The sequence below is a fragment of the Podarcis raffonei genome, chromosome 15, assembly GCF_027172205.1.
Source record: "Podarcis raffonei isolate rPodRaf1 chromosome 15, rPodRaf1.pri, whole genome shotgun sequence".
Taxonomy (NCBI): Eukaryota; Metazoa; Chordata; class Lepidosauria; order Squamata; family Lacertidae; genus Podarcis; species Podarcis raffonei.
The window spans coordinates 29,000,318-29,021,368 of record NC_070616.1 but is presented as its reverse complement, the minus strand read 5'-3'; the positions used below and the strand labels follow the sequence as shown (position 1 = coordinate 29,021,368).

Below are 21,051 nucleotides of genomic sequence, written 5' to 3'. Positions count from 1 at the left end.
CTCTCTCTCCTCCCATTCCCTGGGATGGTCTGGCTTGTGGGAGTGAAGCACTTGTTGGCCATCAGCACCAATGAAGCAGTTTGCAAAGCTCGCTTTCAAATAATAACCTCAGTGGTGTGATGGCAGAAGGCCCTCTCTCCTGTCCTGCCCCCCCCTCCAAGCACAGCAATGGCCCCATCCAAGCACCTTACACCCACACCCACCCAGAGCTCAATTCCATTTTATAAGCATCAGGGCAGATCAGGTCATTTTCAAACACAGGCAAGTTGGGAAAGAAGAGCAACACAGATGCCACTCAAAGCTTTTTGTTGAAGGCTTGGGGAGGGGAGGGTCCACCTTTTTGTGCACATCTGGTCTGGTCCTTATGGCCCACAAGCACTTTGACCCACAGCTTTCAAACTCTGGGGGAGCATGCACACACACACACACACACACACACACACACACACACAGAGTGATGGATAAGGCATGTGGCCCTCCAAGTGATAGAACCCCAGCTCCCATCATGGCCAATAGCTTCACCATCCCCCCCCCCAGCATTTTTTGCCCTTGCAGCAGAATTAAAGCACCACTGCGCCTCCCCAGGCTACCAAAGCAGATCTGAAGTGGCCAAGAAGCATGGCCCAAGGGGTGGGTGTGTACACACCTGTGCAGTTCTGCGTCCTTCCTGAGCTGGCTTTGGAAGGTGAGCAAAAGGCTTTGTCACGGCCACGGTAGAGGAGAATCCCATTCTACATATCCCAGAAACGGTGGGGCAGATTTGTGTTTACTGAAGGCAGAGTAAGGTAAGGTGGTGGCATCCCATTTGGAAGTTTGAAAACACTGCCTTAAACAAACTTTGCTCTTTGACCTTCATGCTCAGCCACGCATTGTGGGACCCACTTAATTTTTTACTTTCTCTTCGTATGGTGCAGGACGGTTGTGGTGACCTGCCTTGGATGAGATGATGGCAAGAGTACTAGGTTCTGACATAGCTGATTATAAGATCATGGTAGGGAAGCATCAGCCACTGGAACCCAACCACTAGGGGACAGGGGCCACCAGCTCCCAGCCCATGACTTGAGCCTCTTGCATGGTGACAACCCCTCTCGATTTGGTAAACAGCACGAGAGGCTCCCAGCCACATAGGACTCTGGGAGCTCCCTAGCAAACACTGCCTTAATCAGCTGCTACAGGGACTTCAATGCAGCTTGAAAAGGGGAGGAAGGAAGCACTGCGAAGTGAGGAGGCCCAACGACTGCCAGTTTGCACATGTTGCCACTTGTTGCAGCCAAGGCCAGAGAGAGGCAGCAGGGTCCTTGGCCTCACTCCCACAGCTTTCCCGAAGACACAACCAGGATCCTGGTGGCAGAACCAGAAAAGCAGGAGGTGTTGTGGGAGAGTGTAAAATGAGGGGTTTGGGATAGGCACCACCTGAGATTCCAGCACTGTAACTCCCCCCAACCCATGTCTGTTTAACATGGTAAATTATTGCATTAAAGAGAGAAGAAAAAAAGCCTTTTCTTTTTCACCCTCTTTTGCTTCAAGCCCCATTATTTCTGGTGTGGCAGAGAGGCAGCAATGGAAGAAAGGAGGTGGGGAAAGGGCAGAAAGCAGCAGTGGAGGGGGCCCAGACAGCAGCGACAGCACCGCACACACTCTGCATAATATACACACTTTATTATGAACTGGTATGTATACAGACTTTCTATACACACATTCCCTATAGAATAAAAATGTACATGTGTATACATGGCCATATAAATATAGAGCTGTAGAAATTCTGGGGGTGCCTGGCGTCTTGCTGGAGCTCTCGTCCCACCCAGGCAGAGTACCGCTGTTGTCCTCTTTGCACCGGTGGTCATTTCGGACTGGGACAGAAGGGGCAAGCGTCGTTGGTGTTGGTCTGAGCCCAGAACTTGATGCACTGGAGGAAGAGGATAAAGCCTGCCGTTTCACAACTGCCTCCCACTGGGATAAGGGGCGGGGACTAGAAGCGGCATTTGCACAGGGGGCAAAACCGCACAGGGTCTTTTCCCACCTCCAGCAGAAGCTATAGAAAATGCCAGCTTATGCTGCCACCTACTAATCTGGACCTAGTTGGATTCTCAGTGTTTACCCCTCCACTGCTAACCAGGTTAAGGATCCTGTGTTCTTGAAACCAACGCTTCTTGAGAGCTGGAAGGCAGAACAGACTCTGATCTTGACATTCCCTATCCTACCGACTAAGACGCTAGGAAGCTGCCTCCCCTAGGAGGGAGAGGGCCTTCACTCCATTTGGCTTATGGTGGGTAAACTCCTGAGTAACAGCAGAAGCAGCAGCTCTTTATAGCAACTAGAGCAGGTGCCCAAACAAAGGCCCACGGGCCAGATAAGACTCAAGGGACCCGTTTATCCGGCCCACGGCAACCCCCGCAGCCGCCACCTGCTCTTACTGGCGCTGCGCTGCTGCCTGCTTCCGGGTTGGAGGAGCACCAGAAATAGCTTGTGTGCATGCACAAGCATTATTTGCGCATGCGCAAGCGTTATTTCCGGTGCACATCCAGGTTGGAGGAGGCCCCTGCACATGTGCACAATCTATTTCCGGTGCTCCTCCGACCCGGAAGTGTGCCGGAAATAGCGTGTGTGCAAGCGTATGGGCACGCGCTCCCCTGCCCCGCTGCGCAATCGGCGCTGGAGACACCAGCCCGAGGCGCGGTAAGTTTGCTGACCCCTGGACTAGAGCTTGAATGTGTGATGGCCTTACAATTTGCTCTGCCACAGCCAGGTGACGGAACCCCATGATGTGAGTCCTTCCCTGGAAGGATGCCGTGCTGGGTGTGCCCCACAGGCTGCCTGTCTCTAGGGCACATCTGAGCACCCACCTCCTTGTGCAGCACATGGGAACAAGCCATGGGGTGGAGCTCGCTAGGCTGGACCAGTTTCTGGCACATCAGACACAGTTTGCAGGCCGCAGGAACCTGGTGGGCACAGAGAAAAGGGAGTGTGGCAACGAGGCTGCAGGGTGGCAAGTTAACAGGGGTGGCTTTGACCACCGGGCAGGGAGGGCTTCCTCTATAACCTCCCTCTTTCCCTGCACCCTTTTCCCAGGTCCAGTTCAGAAAGGCCAGGGAGGTAAGGAGATGTTGATGTCTTACCTGGGGTGGTGTCCCACTGTAGGAGACCTGAGCCGAGGGCAAGAACATGGGGTTGCTCATCTGCGGCAGAGGAGCAGGGAACATCGGGGAATGGATCCGGCCAAGAGGCTGCAGTAGCAGAGAAAGCCGGGAAGGGTGGTGGCAGTTTACCATCAGGTGACCCCTTGGCCCAAGCCATCCTCCCCACCTCGAGGGACCCAGCCCCTTCTTTCCATCCTGTTTACCTGGGTCCCGACAGCTGCCACCCGCTCCTGCTCAACCAGCTTGGCGGCCACCAGCTGGTTCAACTCCTCCATGGTCAGTCCAGCCAGAGTCCTTCGTGCGGCTTTGATCTGCTGCAGGATGTTGGTCAGCTGAGCCCTGGGGAAGGAGAGGGAGAGAGAGAGAGCATGCACTGGGTCAGTTGTTACAATGGGGGGTGGATGCTGCCCGCCAGAGGTGGTGGGGTTATCAATATGCTCTCTCATACAATCTGATGAGAGGGAGAGTATCCCCTAAAGCAAGCCTGATCTTGGGGAGCAGCCCCTTCACCCCAAGTTCAGGCACCAAATCTCAGCCGCAAACCAAGCAGCAGCAGCAATCCAATGACCCCTTTTTTGCACAACAGCTGGAACAGGGCACAGCAAAGTCTGCTCCCTGCAATTCCCCTTGCAACTGAGGGTTTGGGGTCGACTGTGGCCTCTTCCCCCACATGCTCTTTATATGAAGGTTAAGAAACCACCCGGCTCCCCCAGGCAGCCCCTCTTCCAGAATGCATCTCTCTCACCACTGGATAGCTCAGATAGTTAAGAGAATGGTGCTGATAATACCATGAATTAGAATTTTATTATTACGGTCACAGACCAGTTCTGGGTGACTTACAATATCAGGAAAATCATAAAACACAATAGGAATACATTGAATTGCAATTGGGTATAACAGAGACAATTCAGATATAGCGGCAGTTAAAAATATATATTAAATCTTGATCACTAAAATATAGCCTAAAATTATCATTTAAAACCTTAATCATTTTGGTAGTACAGCTTGTTCCCTAAGTTTTATGGCAGTCGCACAGGTGATAATACCACGGTCGCAGGTTCAATCCCCATATGGGACAGTTGCATATTTCTGCATCACGGGGAGTTGGCACAGATGATCCTCAGGCTCCCTTTCCAACTCTACAATGCCCCTACCCTACCCTCACTCCCCCAGGCTGCTGCTTGCAAGCTCAGCTCTGCAGCACCCTCCCAGGCTGACATTGCCACCTGCCCCAGGGCCGCAAAGAACCCTCTGCGTTTTGCAGCTCCCTAGACGAGCGCTGCAGGTGAGCCAAGCAAGGTGAATCCCCAGCAGTTCCTGTTTCTCAAGACAGCTCTGACACGCCAAGGAGCTCAACTCACTTGTTACACTGGGGAAATCGTGTCAGCAGTTTTTCCAGGAACTTCTCGAGCTTGTCCACGGGGGGCGGAGGGGGTCTCTGGAATTCCGGCACCGCTTTGACTCCGCCCAGACCCGGCGGCGGTGGGAGCGAGGCGGCGGTGGCAGGCGTCACGCGAGGACCCGCTAGGGAGCTGAGGACGGGGCTGTTCCTGCCCTGGGAAGCCGTGGGCAGAGGGGGCGAGGGCTGGCTGGGCCTGGAGATGGTTGGGTTGAGGAGCGGGAAGGAGAGCACCCGGGGGTCCGCGCTGGGCATGACCATGGGCATGGGGACTGTCCCAATGGGGAAGGGCAACCGCGGGGCAATGGAGGAGTTGGGCTGGAAGGCTGGTAGGAGGAAGTCTGTCTGAGAGGAAGAAAAAGAAAGAGGGAGGGTGCCCGTTAGCTCAGAGTGACCACTTGCCAGGCCCCTCTTTGAAGTAGGTTTTCCTCCCGAGGTCACAGGGACTCCCCAGCACAGCTTAGGCGCTGCAGCCGGGCCAGGCAGAATGAAGAGCTGATTTGCAACATCATTCCTTTCCCGTCTTCAGGTTCAGTTGTGCATGCCCGCCTCCACCCGCAACAAGACTGCGCCTGGACTTGGAGGGGAGGGGAAGTGCTCACCTCCAGGGGTGGTGGGGGCAGGGGGGGCGTGGGGATCTGTGGGAGGCTGCTCAGCTTGGCCCCGTTCCGCACCAGCTGGATGTGATCGTTGTACTGGTCCTAACGAGATGAAACGCACATATTCAAAACAAAATTTTAAAAGAAGTGTCAGAGTTATTATTATCATCATAATTTATTCGCCTTCTAAACCACCGTCTCAAGGTGAACTATAGCCCTCTCTAGGGAATTTTTTTTTATGTTTGATGTTTTATCACTTTTTAATTATTATTATTAATATTCTGTTGGGAGCCGCCCAGAGTGGCTGGGTATAAATAAAGTATTATTATTATTATTATTATTATTATTATTATTATTATTATTATTTCATTTAAAACAGCTATAACAAAATAGAACATATACACTTAAACGATATTAAAACCCTAAGAGGGGGACATGAAAAGGCAGAGCCTGAAAATTATCAGGGATAAAAACAAAAAAACAAAATAAAAGAAGAATGGAAGATTTGAATTATTATAACCTCACTTATTGTTATTTGAGATAATTTTGTTTTATCTAGATGCAGGAGTTGTTAAAGGGACAGCTGAAGGACAAGCAATTTGTTAAGAAAAGCTATAAAGGTGTAAAATAAGCAGCATGTTAAAGGGGATAAATTGGAATATATCTGAGAGAGTGGGAAAGCAGGGGTTTTTTTTTGGAAAAACTGTATTAAATTAATTTTAATTCAGTGTTAATGAGTTACAAATTTGAAAATAAATAAAAACTATTTGGCAAAAAAGAAGAAGTAGAGACCCATTTATCCAACTGGAAAAGTCTGTTGTAACAAAAAATGTCTTCAGCTGTTTCCAGAAAGTGCAGATAATGGGATCCTGCTGTATCTCAAAGACTCCCTTCCGGATTCTGAGAAGAGGGAGCCTTTTGCACTTACACGGACGCTCTCCTTGGTCATTCGTATCCTGTTCAGCCTCGTCTCCCACTCCTGCTTTGGCCGGATGGTCTCCAGCGTTGGGGGGGCTGACCTGCCCAGACAGAACAGCAACAAAAGAGCTTCAGCAAGGAAGAGACTCAGCCGAAGGGAGGAGAAGCACACACAGCTCCCTCTCTGCCCCCCTCCACTGAGCCTCTGAGCCAGGGAAGCCTCTTCTAACCCCGAGATTCTGTGTGAGGTGCTGCATACATTCAGGTCACAGACGGGCATGTGTGATGTCACAGGACAGGTAGCAGCCTCCAGCACTGCAGAGGTACAACCTGGCTCCTACTCAAAGGGAAAGAACTATGGAGGGAAACTCCTCAACATCTGAGCTGCTCCCACTCCCAGGGCCAGTGCAAAGTGCCCAGCAAAAGAGAACCTGCAGTGAGGCTTCCTGAAAAGGATTCCAGGGCAGAGGCAGGCGTTGTCCTCACCAGAGGACAGAGCAGCCCCTGGGCACCTCCTTGTGGTTTTTCATAGGGGAGAGTAGCAAAGGAGAGCTGGAGACCCTCCTCTCTTGGGTCCTACTAGAAAAAGATGGTGAGGTACCAGTGGAGGATGCAGAATGGAGAGTGCAAGCATCTCAATTTCGTCACCCCACCAGGACAACCTACGAACCTCCACTGTGTTGCCTCTCCCTCCCTCTGCTAAGTCCTGGCCATGTACTCACTTGAGGTAGGTGAGGTGGAGCTCAGCTTCCTTCTCTGCCTCTTCCAGCTTCAGCACCAGCAGCTCCTTTCGGCTCTCCAGGGACAGGATCTATGCAAGAACAGAGGGTCAGGCCTGCTCAAGCTGACCTCACTAGGCTTAGGGAGGAGAAGCACTCAGCCACGTGGATCACGGCTCTCTGGGACTCCCCAACCACAGGGCAGCAGTCCTGCAAGAAGTCCCTTCTCGGGCAGAAGCCGCTGCTCAGTGACTTCAAGGCACAGCGTGCAGAGCCAAGCAACAGTGCTGCTCTGCACTCCTTTGGGCCTTGTGGCTCACATGGAATATGCTGTTTTTGTTGCAGGCAGCCAGAGGGTGCTCAGCCTCAAAGAGGGCAGCAGGGTGCCTGCCTACCTCTGCTTTCCAAGCCCGCTCCGTGTCCTCCAGAATCGACCGGCTGAACTCATCCTGCTGGTTCTTCAGCTTGTCCAGCTCCATCTCCCATACCTCCCTGGGGAGCAAAGAAAGAGCTCTGATTTAGGGTCCAGGAAGTGGAACTGCCCTCAAAAGGCTGCCCTCCCTTAATCCAGGATACAGTGGTACCTCAGGTTATATACGCTTCAAGTTACACACGCTTCAGGTTACAGACTCCGCTAACCCAGAAATAGTACCTCGGGTTAAGAACTTTGCTTCAGGATGAGAACAGAAATTGCGCGGCGGCAGCGGGAGGCCCCATTAGCTAAAGTGGTGCTTCAGGTTAAGAACAGTTTCAGGTTAATAACGGACCTCCGGAACAAATTAAGTACTTAACCCGAGGTAACATTGTATTCCTGTTTCACTAAACAGAACCCTCATTGGAGAGCCTCCGATCTGGCTGTGCACACATCCCAGCGGGCAACGCAGATTCGTTAACCCTCCTCGCATCATCTTTTGGACATCCATTTGTAGCCAGAAACAAGGGTTTCCCCAACCCTTGCAAACCATGCTTGGGGGCAGAAATGATAACCCAGGTTAACAACAATTCCAGATTGTCTGAACATGGAGTACATGAGAAGCTAAGAGTCTGGCTCCACAATTCACGATGGGGTGGAAGGTTCACAGGCTATGAAGGACTTGCCCACAAATTTATTGACAGCTGCACAAATTATTATAGCTAGGAAGTGGAAGGGGCAAGCGGAATATAAAATGGAAGAATGGTATAAAGAGGTGTGGGATATAGCTATTAATGATAAATTAACATGTGCCATTAAGGTAAGATGGGGAATATGCAGGAGAAATGATTTTGAGGAGATATGGAGGGTGTTTGTAGAATTTGTACGGAAAGGGGTCGAACCATCGCAAGAGGTGTTGAAATTTTGGGACGTTGGATAGTTACAATGGATGGTCTCGGTGGTGGGGTGCACTTTTTTATTCTTATTTATTTATGATTATTACTGTTTTATCGTGTTTTTAATATTCTGTTGGGAGCCATCCAGAGTGGCTGGGGATACCCAGGCAGATGGGCGTGATGTAAATAATAAATAAATTATTATTACTATTACTATTACTAAGATGACTACTACTACTTTGTAAAAAAAAAAAAAATTTAAAGGAGCCTGGCTCCTGGATCAGACTAAAAAGGGGGTGTATCTAGTCTAACATCCTGTTCTCAAAGGCAGGACCCCACCTGCAGTTCCCAGCCACTTGTATTCAGAGGCCCACTGTCTCCTAAGAGTGCGGGGAGAACACAGCCTTATCCTTCAAGGGTTTGTCTAAACCTCTTTTAAAGCCATCTGACTTAGTGCTGGGCAAAGGATCTCCCAGCATTCTGCTTTATTGGATGGCTCCTCCGACTAGTGGCAATCTGTGAGAGGGACAAACCGCTTCTCCCCATCCCTTTTCTCCACACCTGTGTATCATTTTATGCAATAGTTTGATGCCGACATCAAACTGGCACAAGAGAGGGGAATTGAAAAGTCCTCCCCACAAGTGGGGACAGAAGCTCTCATGTGAAGCACAGTCTCCTAGTAAGACCACCAAGAGAGAGAGAGAGATGCGAAGGAGGGCAAAGAACAGCAAAAACATTAAGAAAAGGAAGAGGCCTACTTCTCCTCAGACTGCTCAGCAATGAGGGAAACGATCTTGTTCTCCTTCTCCTCTTGCTCTTTCAGCAGCCTGTATGGAAAGAGAAATGGGACATGCCGAGTTAATTCCTTGCACTGGGAAGGGATGGGGACCTCTGGTCCTCTGGATGTGGCTGGACTGCAGCTCCCATCACCCCTGAGCATTGGCCATGTGGGCTGGAGCAGATGGAAGGTGAAGTCTGACAGGGTCTCCACGCCTGGACCATAGGGAGCTGTATTTGCATCCACAGAGACCAAGGCTGGGTGGAGGAACCAAGTCAAGACTCAGCCACACTCACATCCAGCGAGGCAATCTCTATTATCATTGTTGTCGTTGCTGCTATTATTTCCACGTCCATCCCAAAGCATTCTACCGAAAATAATGAAAGCAGCTAAAAACATTTAGGAAAACAACAAAAGGTGATTTTCGAAAACGATACAAGATGGCAGAGACTTCCGTCACCAGGCTGGGAAAGCTTGGGAGAACAGAAACGTCGCTTTGCAACTGTGCTTCCAGTTCCAACTGGAGAACAGTTGGGCCAATGGGATCTCCCGGAAACCATGACTGAGCACCAGGCAGCCTGCAGAGGGCGTGGGGTCAGCTGAAGTTGCTGAGCAAAAGCAGACTTGGTGAGAAGATGTAGATCAAAAGGACCCTTCCCCACAAACCTGGCCAACCTGACATAGACTTCCTCCTGTTTTGGATTCCGAGCCAACCTTCAGAGCGGGCTAAGCATTGCTGTCTTTAACTCTCAGAAATACCTCCTGCCTTTCTCATAGAGCTTCTCAATTTCTGCTTTCAGATCCTGCTCCTTCTGCAAATACTCCTTTTTTTCCTTCTCCATCTTCTTCTTGGTCTCTTCCCGCTTAACAGTCACGTCCTGAATGGCCTTCAGGATCTCCTAGAGGAGTGGGGAAAATACACCAAGTATTTATATTGGGCTTTCAGATCTCAAAGGTCTTCACATTGTGTGTTTATATATATATATATATATATATATATATATATATATATATATATATATGAAGGTGTGTGTGTGTGTGTGTGTGTGTGTATAAATATATATATATATAAAAGTAAAGGGACCCCTGACCATTAGGTCCAGTCGTGGCTGACTCTGGGGTTGTGGCACTCATCTCGCTTTACTGGCTGAGGGAGCCGGCGTACAGCTTCCGGGTCATGTGGCCAGCATGACTAAGCTGCTTCTGGCGAACCAGAGCAGCGCATGGAAACGCCGTTTACCTTCCCGCCGGAGCGGTACCTATTTATCTACTTGCACTTTGACGTGCTTTCGAACTGCTAGGTTGGCAGGAGCAGGGACCGAGCAACGGGAGCTCACCCCGTGTGTGTGTGTGTGTGTGTGTATGTGTGTGTATATATTTATATATACATATACATATATACACACACACACATATATATATATATCTCCTACACCTTCAGCATCACTGTGTTACCAGGGTGGCTAACAAATTCAGATAAAATAAAAACGTGGTGTTGAAAATATTCAGAATAAAACACATAAACCCAACTACAGCAGAAGCAATCCCATGAAAAAGAAATGCAAAACTGCTACAACTTCTTTAAAGACTCCTGTGAGTATCACTGTCTTCATATTCCAGAAGAGGCTGGGCAGTGTTTTGCCTAGGACCACTACCTAGCAAGTTCATAACCGAGATCTGAACTCTTGACATCCTGGATTACAGCACACTCTCTTAGCTGGTGTGCTGTACCACAACACCACCCAGAATGTTCAAAAATTATCTTTACAAATCTAGGAACATAGAAAGTTGCTTTATCCCAAGAAAGACCATTGCTCCATCTATCCCAGTATCATTGATGCTGATTGCTGTAGTGGTTCTCCAGAATTTCAGATGCCCTTCTAAAGACAATCTACTCTGCATGCAAAATACACGTTTTGAAGTCAGGAAAGCTGCAGAGTGCTATCCAAGCTACAAGAAAGTTTTGGACCAGAAAATATTGGGGTCGGATTCATAGCAACTTTCAGCACATTCCTACAGTTTCACCCCCTGCTTCTGTTAATGTGGTTGGCATGGTCAACCACAGGAGGCCTAATCAATGCATTTTCCCAAAGCCAATTGCCCTCCTCATGGCTTGGCTTGAGTCTCTAAGAACACACACAGACACCCTTGGCTGTTTCTCCCAATTGATCAACAGTGTCTAGAGTGGGAAGGAACAGAGAGCTCTCCAAAACAGCCCACTCACTACGGGAGAATTCACATCCCATTGCGCAAGTGGACCTTTGCCCTGCTCACCCAACCATGGTTTTATCACTTGTCTTTCAGGAGGAAGGGTGGGACAGAAATTTAATAAGCAAACTCCACCAAGGTTTTCTTTCCACTCCATTTTGAACCCACCAAGCTAAGCAAGTCTGCCACCTATGACTCTCCCATGCAAGGGCATATCCTCATACTTCCCACTGATATCACCACTCACATAGCAGGAAGTGCCCCTACTGCACACAGAAGGTCCCACGCTCAGTCTTTGCTACCTCCTTTGTGACGGCAGAGGCAGCAGTAGCTGCCGCCGGAAGTTAGAGGCAGGACTTTGCTCTGCCTGAGTTAAAGGAGAGCCACTGTCTTTTTTTAAAAAAATAATATTTATTAAGGTTTTGAAAGATTACAAAATTAAGGAAAAAGAAAAGAAAAAAAAGAGCAAATACACAGAGAAATAAAAACAATTAAGAAAAAAAAAAACAATCCTTCCATAACTTATCTTTCATTTGCTTGTTTCCTTGACCTCCTCACACCTCCCTTTTTTGTGTTCTAGTTCAATTAGCTATTTCAGCAAATCCTTTCCATCTTTGTTTTTATCCTAATAATTTATCTTAATATAATGTAACTTTACATTCTCACCAATTAACAATCTATTTTTTCTTAATCTTTTATAACATTTCTTCTAAAACCACGTAACTTCATTCCAACATCCTTCTAACATTCCTGGAGAGCCACTGTCAGTCAGAGCAGGAAGCCCTACTGGGCCAAGGGGGATCAACAGCCTGACCTGGTACAAGGCGGCAGCTTCCTGCTTTCTGTGGTTCTGCCCAGCACTTGAGACAGGCAGCCTCCCCTGGGCTTAGCTGCCGTGGAAAGAGGGAAGGAAGAAGCTGCTCTGGTTACCTGGTGGTTCTTCATTTCTTCCTCCCTTCGCTGCTGGAGCTGCTTCAGCTGCACTTGGAGCTGATTCTCCACCTGCCTCTGCTTATCTAGCACTTCCTGGTAACGCTCCTTCAGCAAAGCCCTCTCGGACATCATTTTATCCTGCCAGGGTGCAAAGAAGAAAGAAGTGAAAAGAGGGAGCCCTTTCTACATCTTCACAATTACACCACCCATTGGAGTAACTTGTTCTCCCTGCACCCTAGACAGATAATGAAGAGGTAGTAACCTGGAAATGGGGGGGGGGAGGAGTCTGCCCTGTTCTGAACCAGCAAGATTTCCATTTCCATGATTAACACAACGCCAGGCCAACTTCCGCCAGGCCAAACATCTTCTTTGGCAATCACTCATAGCCGAGTAAGTTTGTCTTCCATGAACATGGTCTTAACAGTGAGTCCGTAAGTGACTGTGGAGGCCAATTCTGGATCCACACGTCTTTCCACAGTGGGGACATAGGTTTCTGGGCAGGATTTGATCATGGTAGGGGTTTGCCAAGTGTGCCTTCCTCTTAGCACGTTTCTCCCTTTCGTCCTGAGTTCAAGTGTCTTCAAAGTCCATGACACCTTTGGGAAAGGCTTTTCTCTCATTGGAGCACTCACAGGCCAGTGTTTCCCAATTGTTGGTGTTTATACTACATTTTTTTAAAGATTTGCCTTGAGAGAGTCTTTAAACTTCATTTGTTGACCACCAGCATTATGCTTTCCATTTTTAAGTTCGGAATAGAGTAGTTGCTTTGGAAGATGATAATCAGGCATCTGAACAACATGACCAGTCCAACAAAGTTGATGTTGAAGCATCATTGCTTCAACACGTGATCTTTGCTTCTTCCAGTACACTGGCATTAGTCTGTCTTCCCAAGTGATGTGTCATTTTTTTTGAAGACACTGTTGATGGAATCTTTAGAGGAGTTGGAGATGGCGTTTATAAGTGATCCATGTTTCACAAGCATACAGTAAGGTTGGTGGTACAATAGCTTTGTAAACAAGCATTTTGGTTTCCCTGCAAATGTCCCAGGCCTCAAACACTCCACTCTTCAACTGAGAGAAAGCTGCAGTCGCAGAGGACCTCAGCAGCTAAGGGGAAGTGCCGGTTAAGCAGATGCTGGTAATGTTCTTTCTAGTGCAGTGCAATAGCTTCTTTATCTTTTAGAAGTGTGGCACCATCTGTTGAGCGTAGGGGGCATATGCCATTATTTATTGGCCCATAGATGGTCTTTGGGGCTTTAAGGAAACTCTGTGCATCTGAGTGTCGGCTAAGTGCTGGATCTCTTGAGCTTTTGTATCCACCAAGTATTCTTTAGTTCTCTAGTTCTCAGCCTTAGCATTGGCATAGGTTTTTTTCTTAGTGGAACAGTTTCTATCTTGCCAAACATATGAGGTGGCTTAAAAATGCCTCAGTTGGGCACAGATTCAAGGAAAACATCTAGAGCAAACATGCCACTTGTCTCTATGCTTCCAAATTACCCAAGCCTAGAGCTGGGGCTGTCCTGATCTATCCTTGGGACTACTGGGCTAGAGGAGCAGCTCTCTTAGCAGGGCAGTCAGGGAGGCAACCTGAACTATGAAAGAGAGAAAACTCTCCAACAGAAAGAACAGATCCACCTACAAAAAATATCTGAACGAGGAGAGGTGACCCCCTTGTCCCCCAGCACCTGGTCATCTTCCCCCCTTGAAGTGCAGGGGATCCCAAAAAGGAGATTAATCCTTTTGTGTCTGACAGAGCTTTATTTTGAAGCAAATAGGTACATAAAGGTAAAGGGACCCCTGACTGTTAAGTCCAGTCATGGACGACTCTGGGGTTGTGGCACTCATCTCACTTTACTGGCCGAGGGAGCCGGCGTTTGTCCGTCATGTGGCCAGAATGACTAAGCCGCTTCTGGCGAACCAGAGCAGCGCACGGAAACACCATTTACCAGGTACCAGAGCGGTACCTATTTATCTACTTACACTTTTAAATGCTTTCGAACTGCTAAGTTGGCAGGAACAGGGACCAAGCAACGGGAGCTCACCCCATGGCAAGGATTCAAACCGCCGACCTTCTGATCGGCAAGCCCTAGGCTCTGTGGTTTAGACCACAGAGCCACCTGCATCCCAAAATAGGCACATATGTAATTTTATTTGTATGCTGCCTTTCCGATGTTCAAAATGTGCTCAAGGCAGCTTACAGCCCAGACAAAAATTCACAAGTACAACGTAACAAAAGCAGCCGTATATAATAAATAAAACATAAAAAATAAACAACCAAATTAATGATTTCCACATAAATCACAAGAAAATCTATAATAAATAAATGAACTCTGCTAGATGAGGGCTGCATTTCTCTTTTTAGGCTAGCTTCAGCAGAGACATTCACAGGCCCCCACCCCCTCTATGCTCCATTCAGGCACACAGGAGTCATTATCAGTATTCAAGGACACATTCCAGCCAGGAGAAAACACTTGTGGGTGGTGCAGTTGGGGGAGGGTGTGTGGCTTGAGGAGCATTTCAAAGGTCAGCTAGAGAATCCTGGAGGGCCACATAGGGCTCAGCCCTGCACTGGGCTCTCCTTACACAGCAGCGTCTGACCATTCACTATGAAGGCAGAAGACACCAGGGATTGAGGCAGGAGCCGCCCCCCCCCCCCGCTCTGAACAGGAAGATCTGAGGCTGCCTTCCTGCACACTTTCTTATTGGAGGAAAGGGGGAGCTACTCATGCAGAAGACAGCACAGCTTACCAGGCTCTTTTCAATATCCTGATCAGTGTTCACTTCCAAGTCAGCTGTTCTGAAGTCGGTCTGCAAAGGGAGGAGAAAGTTCAGCCTGTCAAAAAGGTCATGCGATGCATTTTGTGATGCTCTTTTGGATGTTACAGTGACAAGAAGCTCTGGTGAAGTCGCTTTGGGGGGCTGTTAGTCAACAGGGCCCAGGCCTTGCCTTCCCTTTCACTTGATTACCAAAGCTAATCTAAACAGAAATGCTGGTTCAGAGGTTGGAGGGGTTACGCACAGGTTCAGATACAGGCTCAGCTACCAAGTGGGTCCTCTTTCTGCTTAACCTGAGGGCTAGAAACCTGCAAAGCCCTTTGCCTCCATTTGCAAGACTTACACTTTGCAAGACTGCTTTGCTTTGGTCATTTTGGTCAGTGATGGAGTTAAACACTTTGAAGCACAGGAGCAAAACATGGCGGTCCCCCATAACCTGAGCGAAGAGTCCAAAAAATGCCATATAAGAACACAAGAAGAGCCCTAAAGCTGGGTCAGGCCAGTGGCCCATCCAGTCCCACATCCTGTTCTCTGAGAAGCCAACCAGATGGCCCATGGGAAGCCTGCAAGCAGGACCTGAGTGCAACAGCAGAAGCAGCACTCCACCCACTTGTGACCCCCCAGCAACTGGAATTCAGAGACATGCTGCCTACAGCAGTGGAGGCAGAACAGAGTCATCCTGGCTAATCCTCTTTTCAAGCCATCCAAGTTGATAGCCATCATCACTACATCTTGTGGGAGCAAATTCCAGAGTTTTAACTATGCACTATATCGGTGTCTCTGGCTGTTGTTGGACTACAACTCCCATCATCCATAGGGAGCAGGACCAGTGTCAGGGATGATGGGAAATGTAGTCCCAAAACAGCTGGAGACCCAAGTTTGAGAAACATTGCTATTTTCTGTCTGTCTACAGTTTTCTAACATTCAGCTGCACTGGATACCCTCAGGGTTCTAGTAAATCATTCTACCCCTTTTCTCGCATCATCATGTGTAATTTTATGCACCTCTATTATATCCCCCCCACATACTCTGTGTGTGTGTGTGTGTGTGTGTGTGTGTGTGTGTGTATATATATATATATATATGACTAAGCCCAAAATGTTTGCTTGCCATTTTCTAAGCACTCTCAGGTGTTGATCCAGATGCAACCCCCAAAAGCAACGGATGTACAGTGTAACACCCTATTAGGATCAGCTGACAAAGAAGGAATTCTTATAGAATTGCAAAGCTTATTAAGCTTGAACTAAAGCTCGTCAGCCAGCAGAAATGAACCTTTAGCCTTTTAAAATAGAATTGCCAAGAAGTATTGCCATTTAAACTGCCACCATGAAGAACCCTACCATAGAAAATGAAAAAGTATACCTAGCTGCTTCTTGGTTATTTCCCCCATTCTCCAACTTCCTCTATGCTAATCAATCAAAAACAATAAGAAAACCTGAAGGTATCCATGTCATCTCATTCACTTGCCAAAGCAAGGAGGGCCTACCAATGACCTTGGTGTTCCCGCTGAGAAAAAAAGTCCCATGCACCCTCCCCACTATGCCAATTTCAGTGTATGGTAAGGAAGACTCTCCATCAGACAGGAGTCTCTCCAAAGCACCCCACCTCCCGCAGTCTCCCTAAATGAGTACTTGACCTGGACTGCAATGTTCTGGGAGGGCTTTTGGAATGCGCCTTCTTGGTCTTGGTCTTCCCCACTTGGAGATACTGCCAAGGGCGTGTCTTCCAGATCTGGGCACCCATTCTGCCGCCTGCCGTGCTGCAAGATCAAAGACCCCAGCTCATCCTTGGAGCAGTTCAGGACGTCGCTGGTCTGGTCCATGGAGCAGTCTGCCTGTGCAAGGGGTGAAGCCACTGGTAGACTTTCCCCAGACAGAGAAGGTCTCTTTTCTCCAACGGCATTGTCCAAGTCGGGCAAAGGGAGCTCCTCGCTTGAGGGGCACGATGCGGGCAGCGAGGCAGCCTCAGTAAGGGGGCCAGACAAAAGCTCTTCTGAGGTCTCTTGGTCCTGGGGAACTGGCAAGGGTGAGTCATTCTCTGGTTTCCCAGAATCCTTTTCTGCATCTTCCGAGTGATCACCTTCCCAGCTCTCGCTAGCTTTCGGATGGGTGTGATTGGTGGTGGCAGCCAGTGGCAGGCAATCGTCTTCGTGAATGGAAAGGTCACTTATGCTGTCACAGAGAACAAAAAGAGAGAACAATCAATGCCCACTGCAAATTTCACCCAAGTATGCAACAAAGAGTGCTCAGTTACTCCACCTCACACACGCAGGTACCAGGAAAGGGGAAGAACTTGCAAGCTACCTGCTCAGGTGCCCTTGACAAAGAGCCGAATGGCTCAGGACTTTTGTGGAGAAAGTCATCAAAATGTGACAAAGGAATGCCCAGAAAGCAATTAAGAAAAACCATACATACAGATAAGAGAAGAGTGGAAGTGTTTCGGAGACTATCTTAAGAGAGTACAATATTCAATTTAACCTACAAATAGGAGTTAACATATGAGCAGCAGACAAAACATCAAATAAAGGAAGATTTGAGATGGAAATGGGTGGAGTATCAGGATATTTAGCCGACCAAGGTTTGTTGAGAATGCTACGGAGAGATGGACTGGGAATTCCTAAGAAAAGGGATAAATGATGGATATGGTATGATACGGTATGTGTATAAAACTTGTTTAAAAATGCATTAAAAAAGAGAGATGCCTTCAAAAGCTAATACAGTACAGATGAAGCGGTAACGCCGGTGCCACAATTGTTTTTTTTTAATGTTTAAAAAAAGAAAGGAAAAAACACACCATACATGTCACTTATTAGTGACTCCATAATTGTTCACTCCTGACTTCACACCTTCAGTTAAATACTGACAACAACTTTTGAGTGTTCCAAGTGTTTCACATACATTATCTTAGCTGTGCATTTAAGCACTTGCCTGGTGGCTGCAAGAGACAATGAGGGGCTGAGCATTAACCATTAACATCACCTCTCTTGAGGAGTGATCAGTGATCTTGGAGAGATATAAGGCATCATGCTTAAATGCCAGGTAGGGCTGGGGAAGAGGCCTCCCTGAGAGCACTGGGGAACCACTGCCAGTCAGAGAACACGATACTAAGAAATAAACCAAAATCCTCTGCAACTTGGGAGGGTGTGGCTGGTTTGTCTATCTTGCACGGTGCTTTGGAGGCACATGGAAGCAAACACCAGAAATTATTGCTCCTTCTGAATGCCTCCCAGAACAGCATGGTACACAATTAATAGCCACATGGAAAGGACAGCCATCCGTTAGCTCGCTGTATACCCCAAAATCCTAGCAAAGGAGTTCCTGGAGCCACATCTCGCTTTACCATTGTAGCATGCACAGCCTCTTAACCAAATCCCTAGATCAGAGGCAGAAAGGAAAGAGAACAGGTGTGGAAAAGCCAAGCCACCGCCAGAAAGAGACTGATCACACCTTAACAACAAAGAAGGATGCTCAGCACCGGACAGACAGCAACAGAGGATCAAAGCCACTGAAAAAGGTCTCTGACACTCCCTCAAATCAAACAGCTAGGCTTTAGCATCACTTCTCTCTGGACACAGCAGGTACCCAAATGAGAGGGAACTCATATCCTGCTTCCTTGAATACCACCACCCTGTGATCTGCTTGGAATAAGCTCTATTATTGGTGGAGTCATTTGGGCTCTGTTCTGAAAGCCATGGCTGTTCTTCCAGAGGATTCTGAACTCCCACTTGCCAACATTTAGTGTGTCCAGCTTACCTGAGAGGCAAACTGGCAAATCCTTTGGGAAGCTCAGAGTCACATGGGGCAGGCTGGCTGGCAGGAACACTTTCGCTCTCCTCCACCTCTTCCTCCTCCTCCTCCTCTTCATCATCTTTGGTTTGCTCAGAGGCCATCGCTCTCTCTGCAAGCAAAGAATCCAACAGTCACAGCTGCACTTGGGACTTCGACTCGCTCTGGGGTGGTTCTCCTATGGCCAGTGAGCAGCAGGTTCCTATTGCAGAGATACGAGGCCAGTGCAGGTGTTACAGAGTGGGGCTAGAGGCAGCAGCAAGAGAAAAGCATCTACCACTACCACAAGAACGACCGACAAAACAGCACCCAACAACTTTGGGGTACAGCAGTGCAGGAGGCTGATCCTACAGCAGAACCTCTGGATTGCCCGAGAGATCCGGGTGTCAAACTCACAACACACATTACAGGATTTACAGGTGACAAGTTGCCTGTGTGAGAGCTGGACCATAAAGAAGGCTGAGTGCCAAAGAATGAATGCTTTTGAATTATGGTGCTGGAGGAGACTCTTGAGAGTCCCATGGACTGCAAGAAGATCAAACCTCTCCATTCTGAAGGAAATCAGCCCTGAGTGCTCATTGGAAGGACAGATCCTGAAGCTGAGGCTCCAGTACTTTGGCCACCTCATGAGAAGAGAAGACTCCCTGGAAAAGACCCTGATGTTGGGAAAGATTGAGGGCACAAGGAGAAGGGGACGACAGAGGGTGAGATGGTTGGATAGTGTTCTCAAAGCTACAAACATGAGTCTGACCAAACTGCGGGAGGCAGTGGAAGACAGGAGTGCCTGGCGTGCTCTGGTCCATGGGGTCACGAAGGGTCGGACACGACTAAACGACAACAGTTGCCTGTGTGGGCTCCCTGCTCCTAAACCAGGTTCCATCACACACAAAAAGAACAGGGCCTGGACCTGTTCCTTGCATAGCAGAGGGATGTGTTTGCAAAACCCTTTCCTTGGCAACTGGGTGCAGGGACTTTGCTGCTGCTTCTGGCTCTATTTTTACCCAAACTGTCAGCCCAACAGCCACCAGTAAAGGCCACTTGGGCCTCCAAATCCCAAAGGGTCTGGGTGCATCTGAGTGCAGGATTTGGCAAGCAGCGGTCCAGAGGATCAGGAGACATCCCCCAAGTCTAATCAGATTTAAGCCCTGAGGGGAGCACAGCGAGAGCTTCCTTTGCAGCCCAGGCTGAGAAGGCCAGCTTCAGGGGGAGAGGGGGGAACTGTATCAATTAAGCCTGCTCTCCCGACACAAGATCCGGATGCAAAATACGAGGGAGAGGAGGAAAGAGAAAAGCTGACTCCCTTTCAGAATATCACTTTCCTGGGGATGCGGGAAGGTAAGGGGAGACCTAAACCCACCCACCCCAATAGGTGCCAACTCCCTGGGGCCCTGGGTGCCCGAACACTTAAAAAACTATCTAATGAAAGGGCCGGGCACTGGCACATTTCGGTGCCAGGGCCATCCACGCTGCATGGCACCACGGCCCCGGGCACCCACGGTCGCGGGGCCAAGTTGGCACTCCTGCACCCCCCTTTGCAAAAATGCTCCATGTATGTGGGGAGACGAGGCGGCCAGTTGCCAGGGGGTGGGGGGCCCTTTTCCGAAACTTGCCGTGCTCCGCGCTGCCTCCGGTGTCCGCTGCGACTCGGGCCTCGCCTGGGACGCTCAACTGGCTCGCTCGGGGAGAGCCGGATGCGGCGGCGGCGGCCCGGGACGAAGCGCGGCCTGGTGGCGGCAGTGCTCTCCTTCCCCTTCCCTCCCTCCTTCCGCCCCGCCGAGGAAGCGCGACCAAGAGGGAGGCCCGGCCGGCGCCTCTGCGCACAGCTCCCCCTGCCGCCCCGGAGGGAAGGAGGGAGCCCCCGAACCACCCGGAGCGCTGGAAGGAGGTGGCGGTGGGTGAGGGTGGGATAGGCAGGAAAAGCAAGCCTCTCCCCCCCCCGCGCCCGCAATGCACCCCCCACCCCCAGGGACAAGAGCACTCCTGCAGAGCCAGCCACCAAACACACCACCACCCAAAAATAACTTCACCTGGGGGGGCACCTGCCCGCCACCATCGCATGCTTTCCCCCATTCCCGCTGAGCCCCGGAACCTGCTTGCCCGGTGTTAGAAGCAAAGGTGAGGAAACCGAGCATGTGCAGAGCGCCGACTTCTCCCCCCGCTGCCGCCGCGCTCAGTAAAAGCAACCGGGGAGAGGTGGGGACGGGGACCCTCTCTCCGCACAGATCTTGCATGTGGCCCTGGAGAAAAAGCGCCGCTCGGTCCCCGGGAAGGGCCGCCGGAGACGCTGCCCGACGGCCGCGCTTCGTTCGGTGCCATTTGGGGGCGTCCGCCTGACTCTTGCCTCTCCAACCACTCGCACTTACCGCGGCGCCAGCAAAATTCCCTCTGCACCCTCCACAAAGCGGCGGCACTCGGTGGGTGGCTGGGTCGCTGCCCGGGACGCGACCCCTCTCTCGCGCGCCCTGGAGAGGTTTGGGGCGCAGCCCCTGCAGC

At 49.6% G+C, this 21,051-nt stretch overlaps 1 protein-coding gene across 3 annotated transcripts; it reads right to left on the bottom strand.

The window, feature by feature from the left end:
- Window positions 1-1,638: 1,638 nt before the first annotated feature.
- On the bottom strand, window positions 1,639-21,023 carry RNF214 (ring finger protein 214). Of its 3 annotated transcripts, none has more exons than XM_053366290.1 (16): window positions 20,922-21,023; window positions 18,526-18,670; window positions 16,410-16,944; window positions 14,747-14,806; window positions 11,997-12,137; window positions 9,618-9,757; window positions 8,839-8,907; window positions 7,168-7,264; window positions 6,776-6,864; window positions 6,064-6,154; window positions 5,139-5,237; window positions 4,499-4,881; window positions 3,341-3,476; window positions 3,117-3,224; window positions 2,844-2,939; window positions 1,639-1,906 (listed from the first exon to the last, which is right to left on the bottom strand). In XM_053366290.1, the coding sequence occupies exons 2-16, from the start codon at window positions 18,660-18,662 to the stop codon at window positions 1,841-1,843; spliced, it is 2,247 nt and encodes a 748-aa protein (XP_053222265.1). In that variant the 5' UTR covers window positions 18,663-18,670; window positions 20,922-21,023; the 3' UTR covers window positions 1,639-1,840. The 3 variants fall into 3 exon arrangements, with proteins under 3 accessions (XP_053222265.1, XP_053222266.1, XP_053222267.1); XM_053366291.1 differs by lacking the exon at window positions 20,922-21,023 and adding an exon at window positions 20,165-20,318 and having other exon boundaries at window positions 18,526-18,666; XM_053366292.1 differs by lacking the exon at window positions 2,844-2,939.
- Window positions 21,024-21,051: the final 28 nt, after the last annotated feature.

Bases quoted from the DNA above. Each gene is read 5' to 3' on its own strand.
- RNF214 (XM_053366290.1), bottom strand. From the start codon at position 18,662: ATGGCCTCTGAGCAAACCAAAGATGATGAAGAGGAGGAGGAGGAGGAA. The intron at 16,945-18,525 runs GTAAGCTGGACA...TCTCTGTGACAG, and splicing joins TTTGCCAGTTTGCCTCTCAG to CATAAGTGACCTTTCCATTC. The intron at 4,882-5,138 runs GTGAGCACTTCC...TCTTCCTCTCAG, and splicing joins TGCCCCCACCACCCCTGGAG to ACAGACTTCCTCCTACCAGC.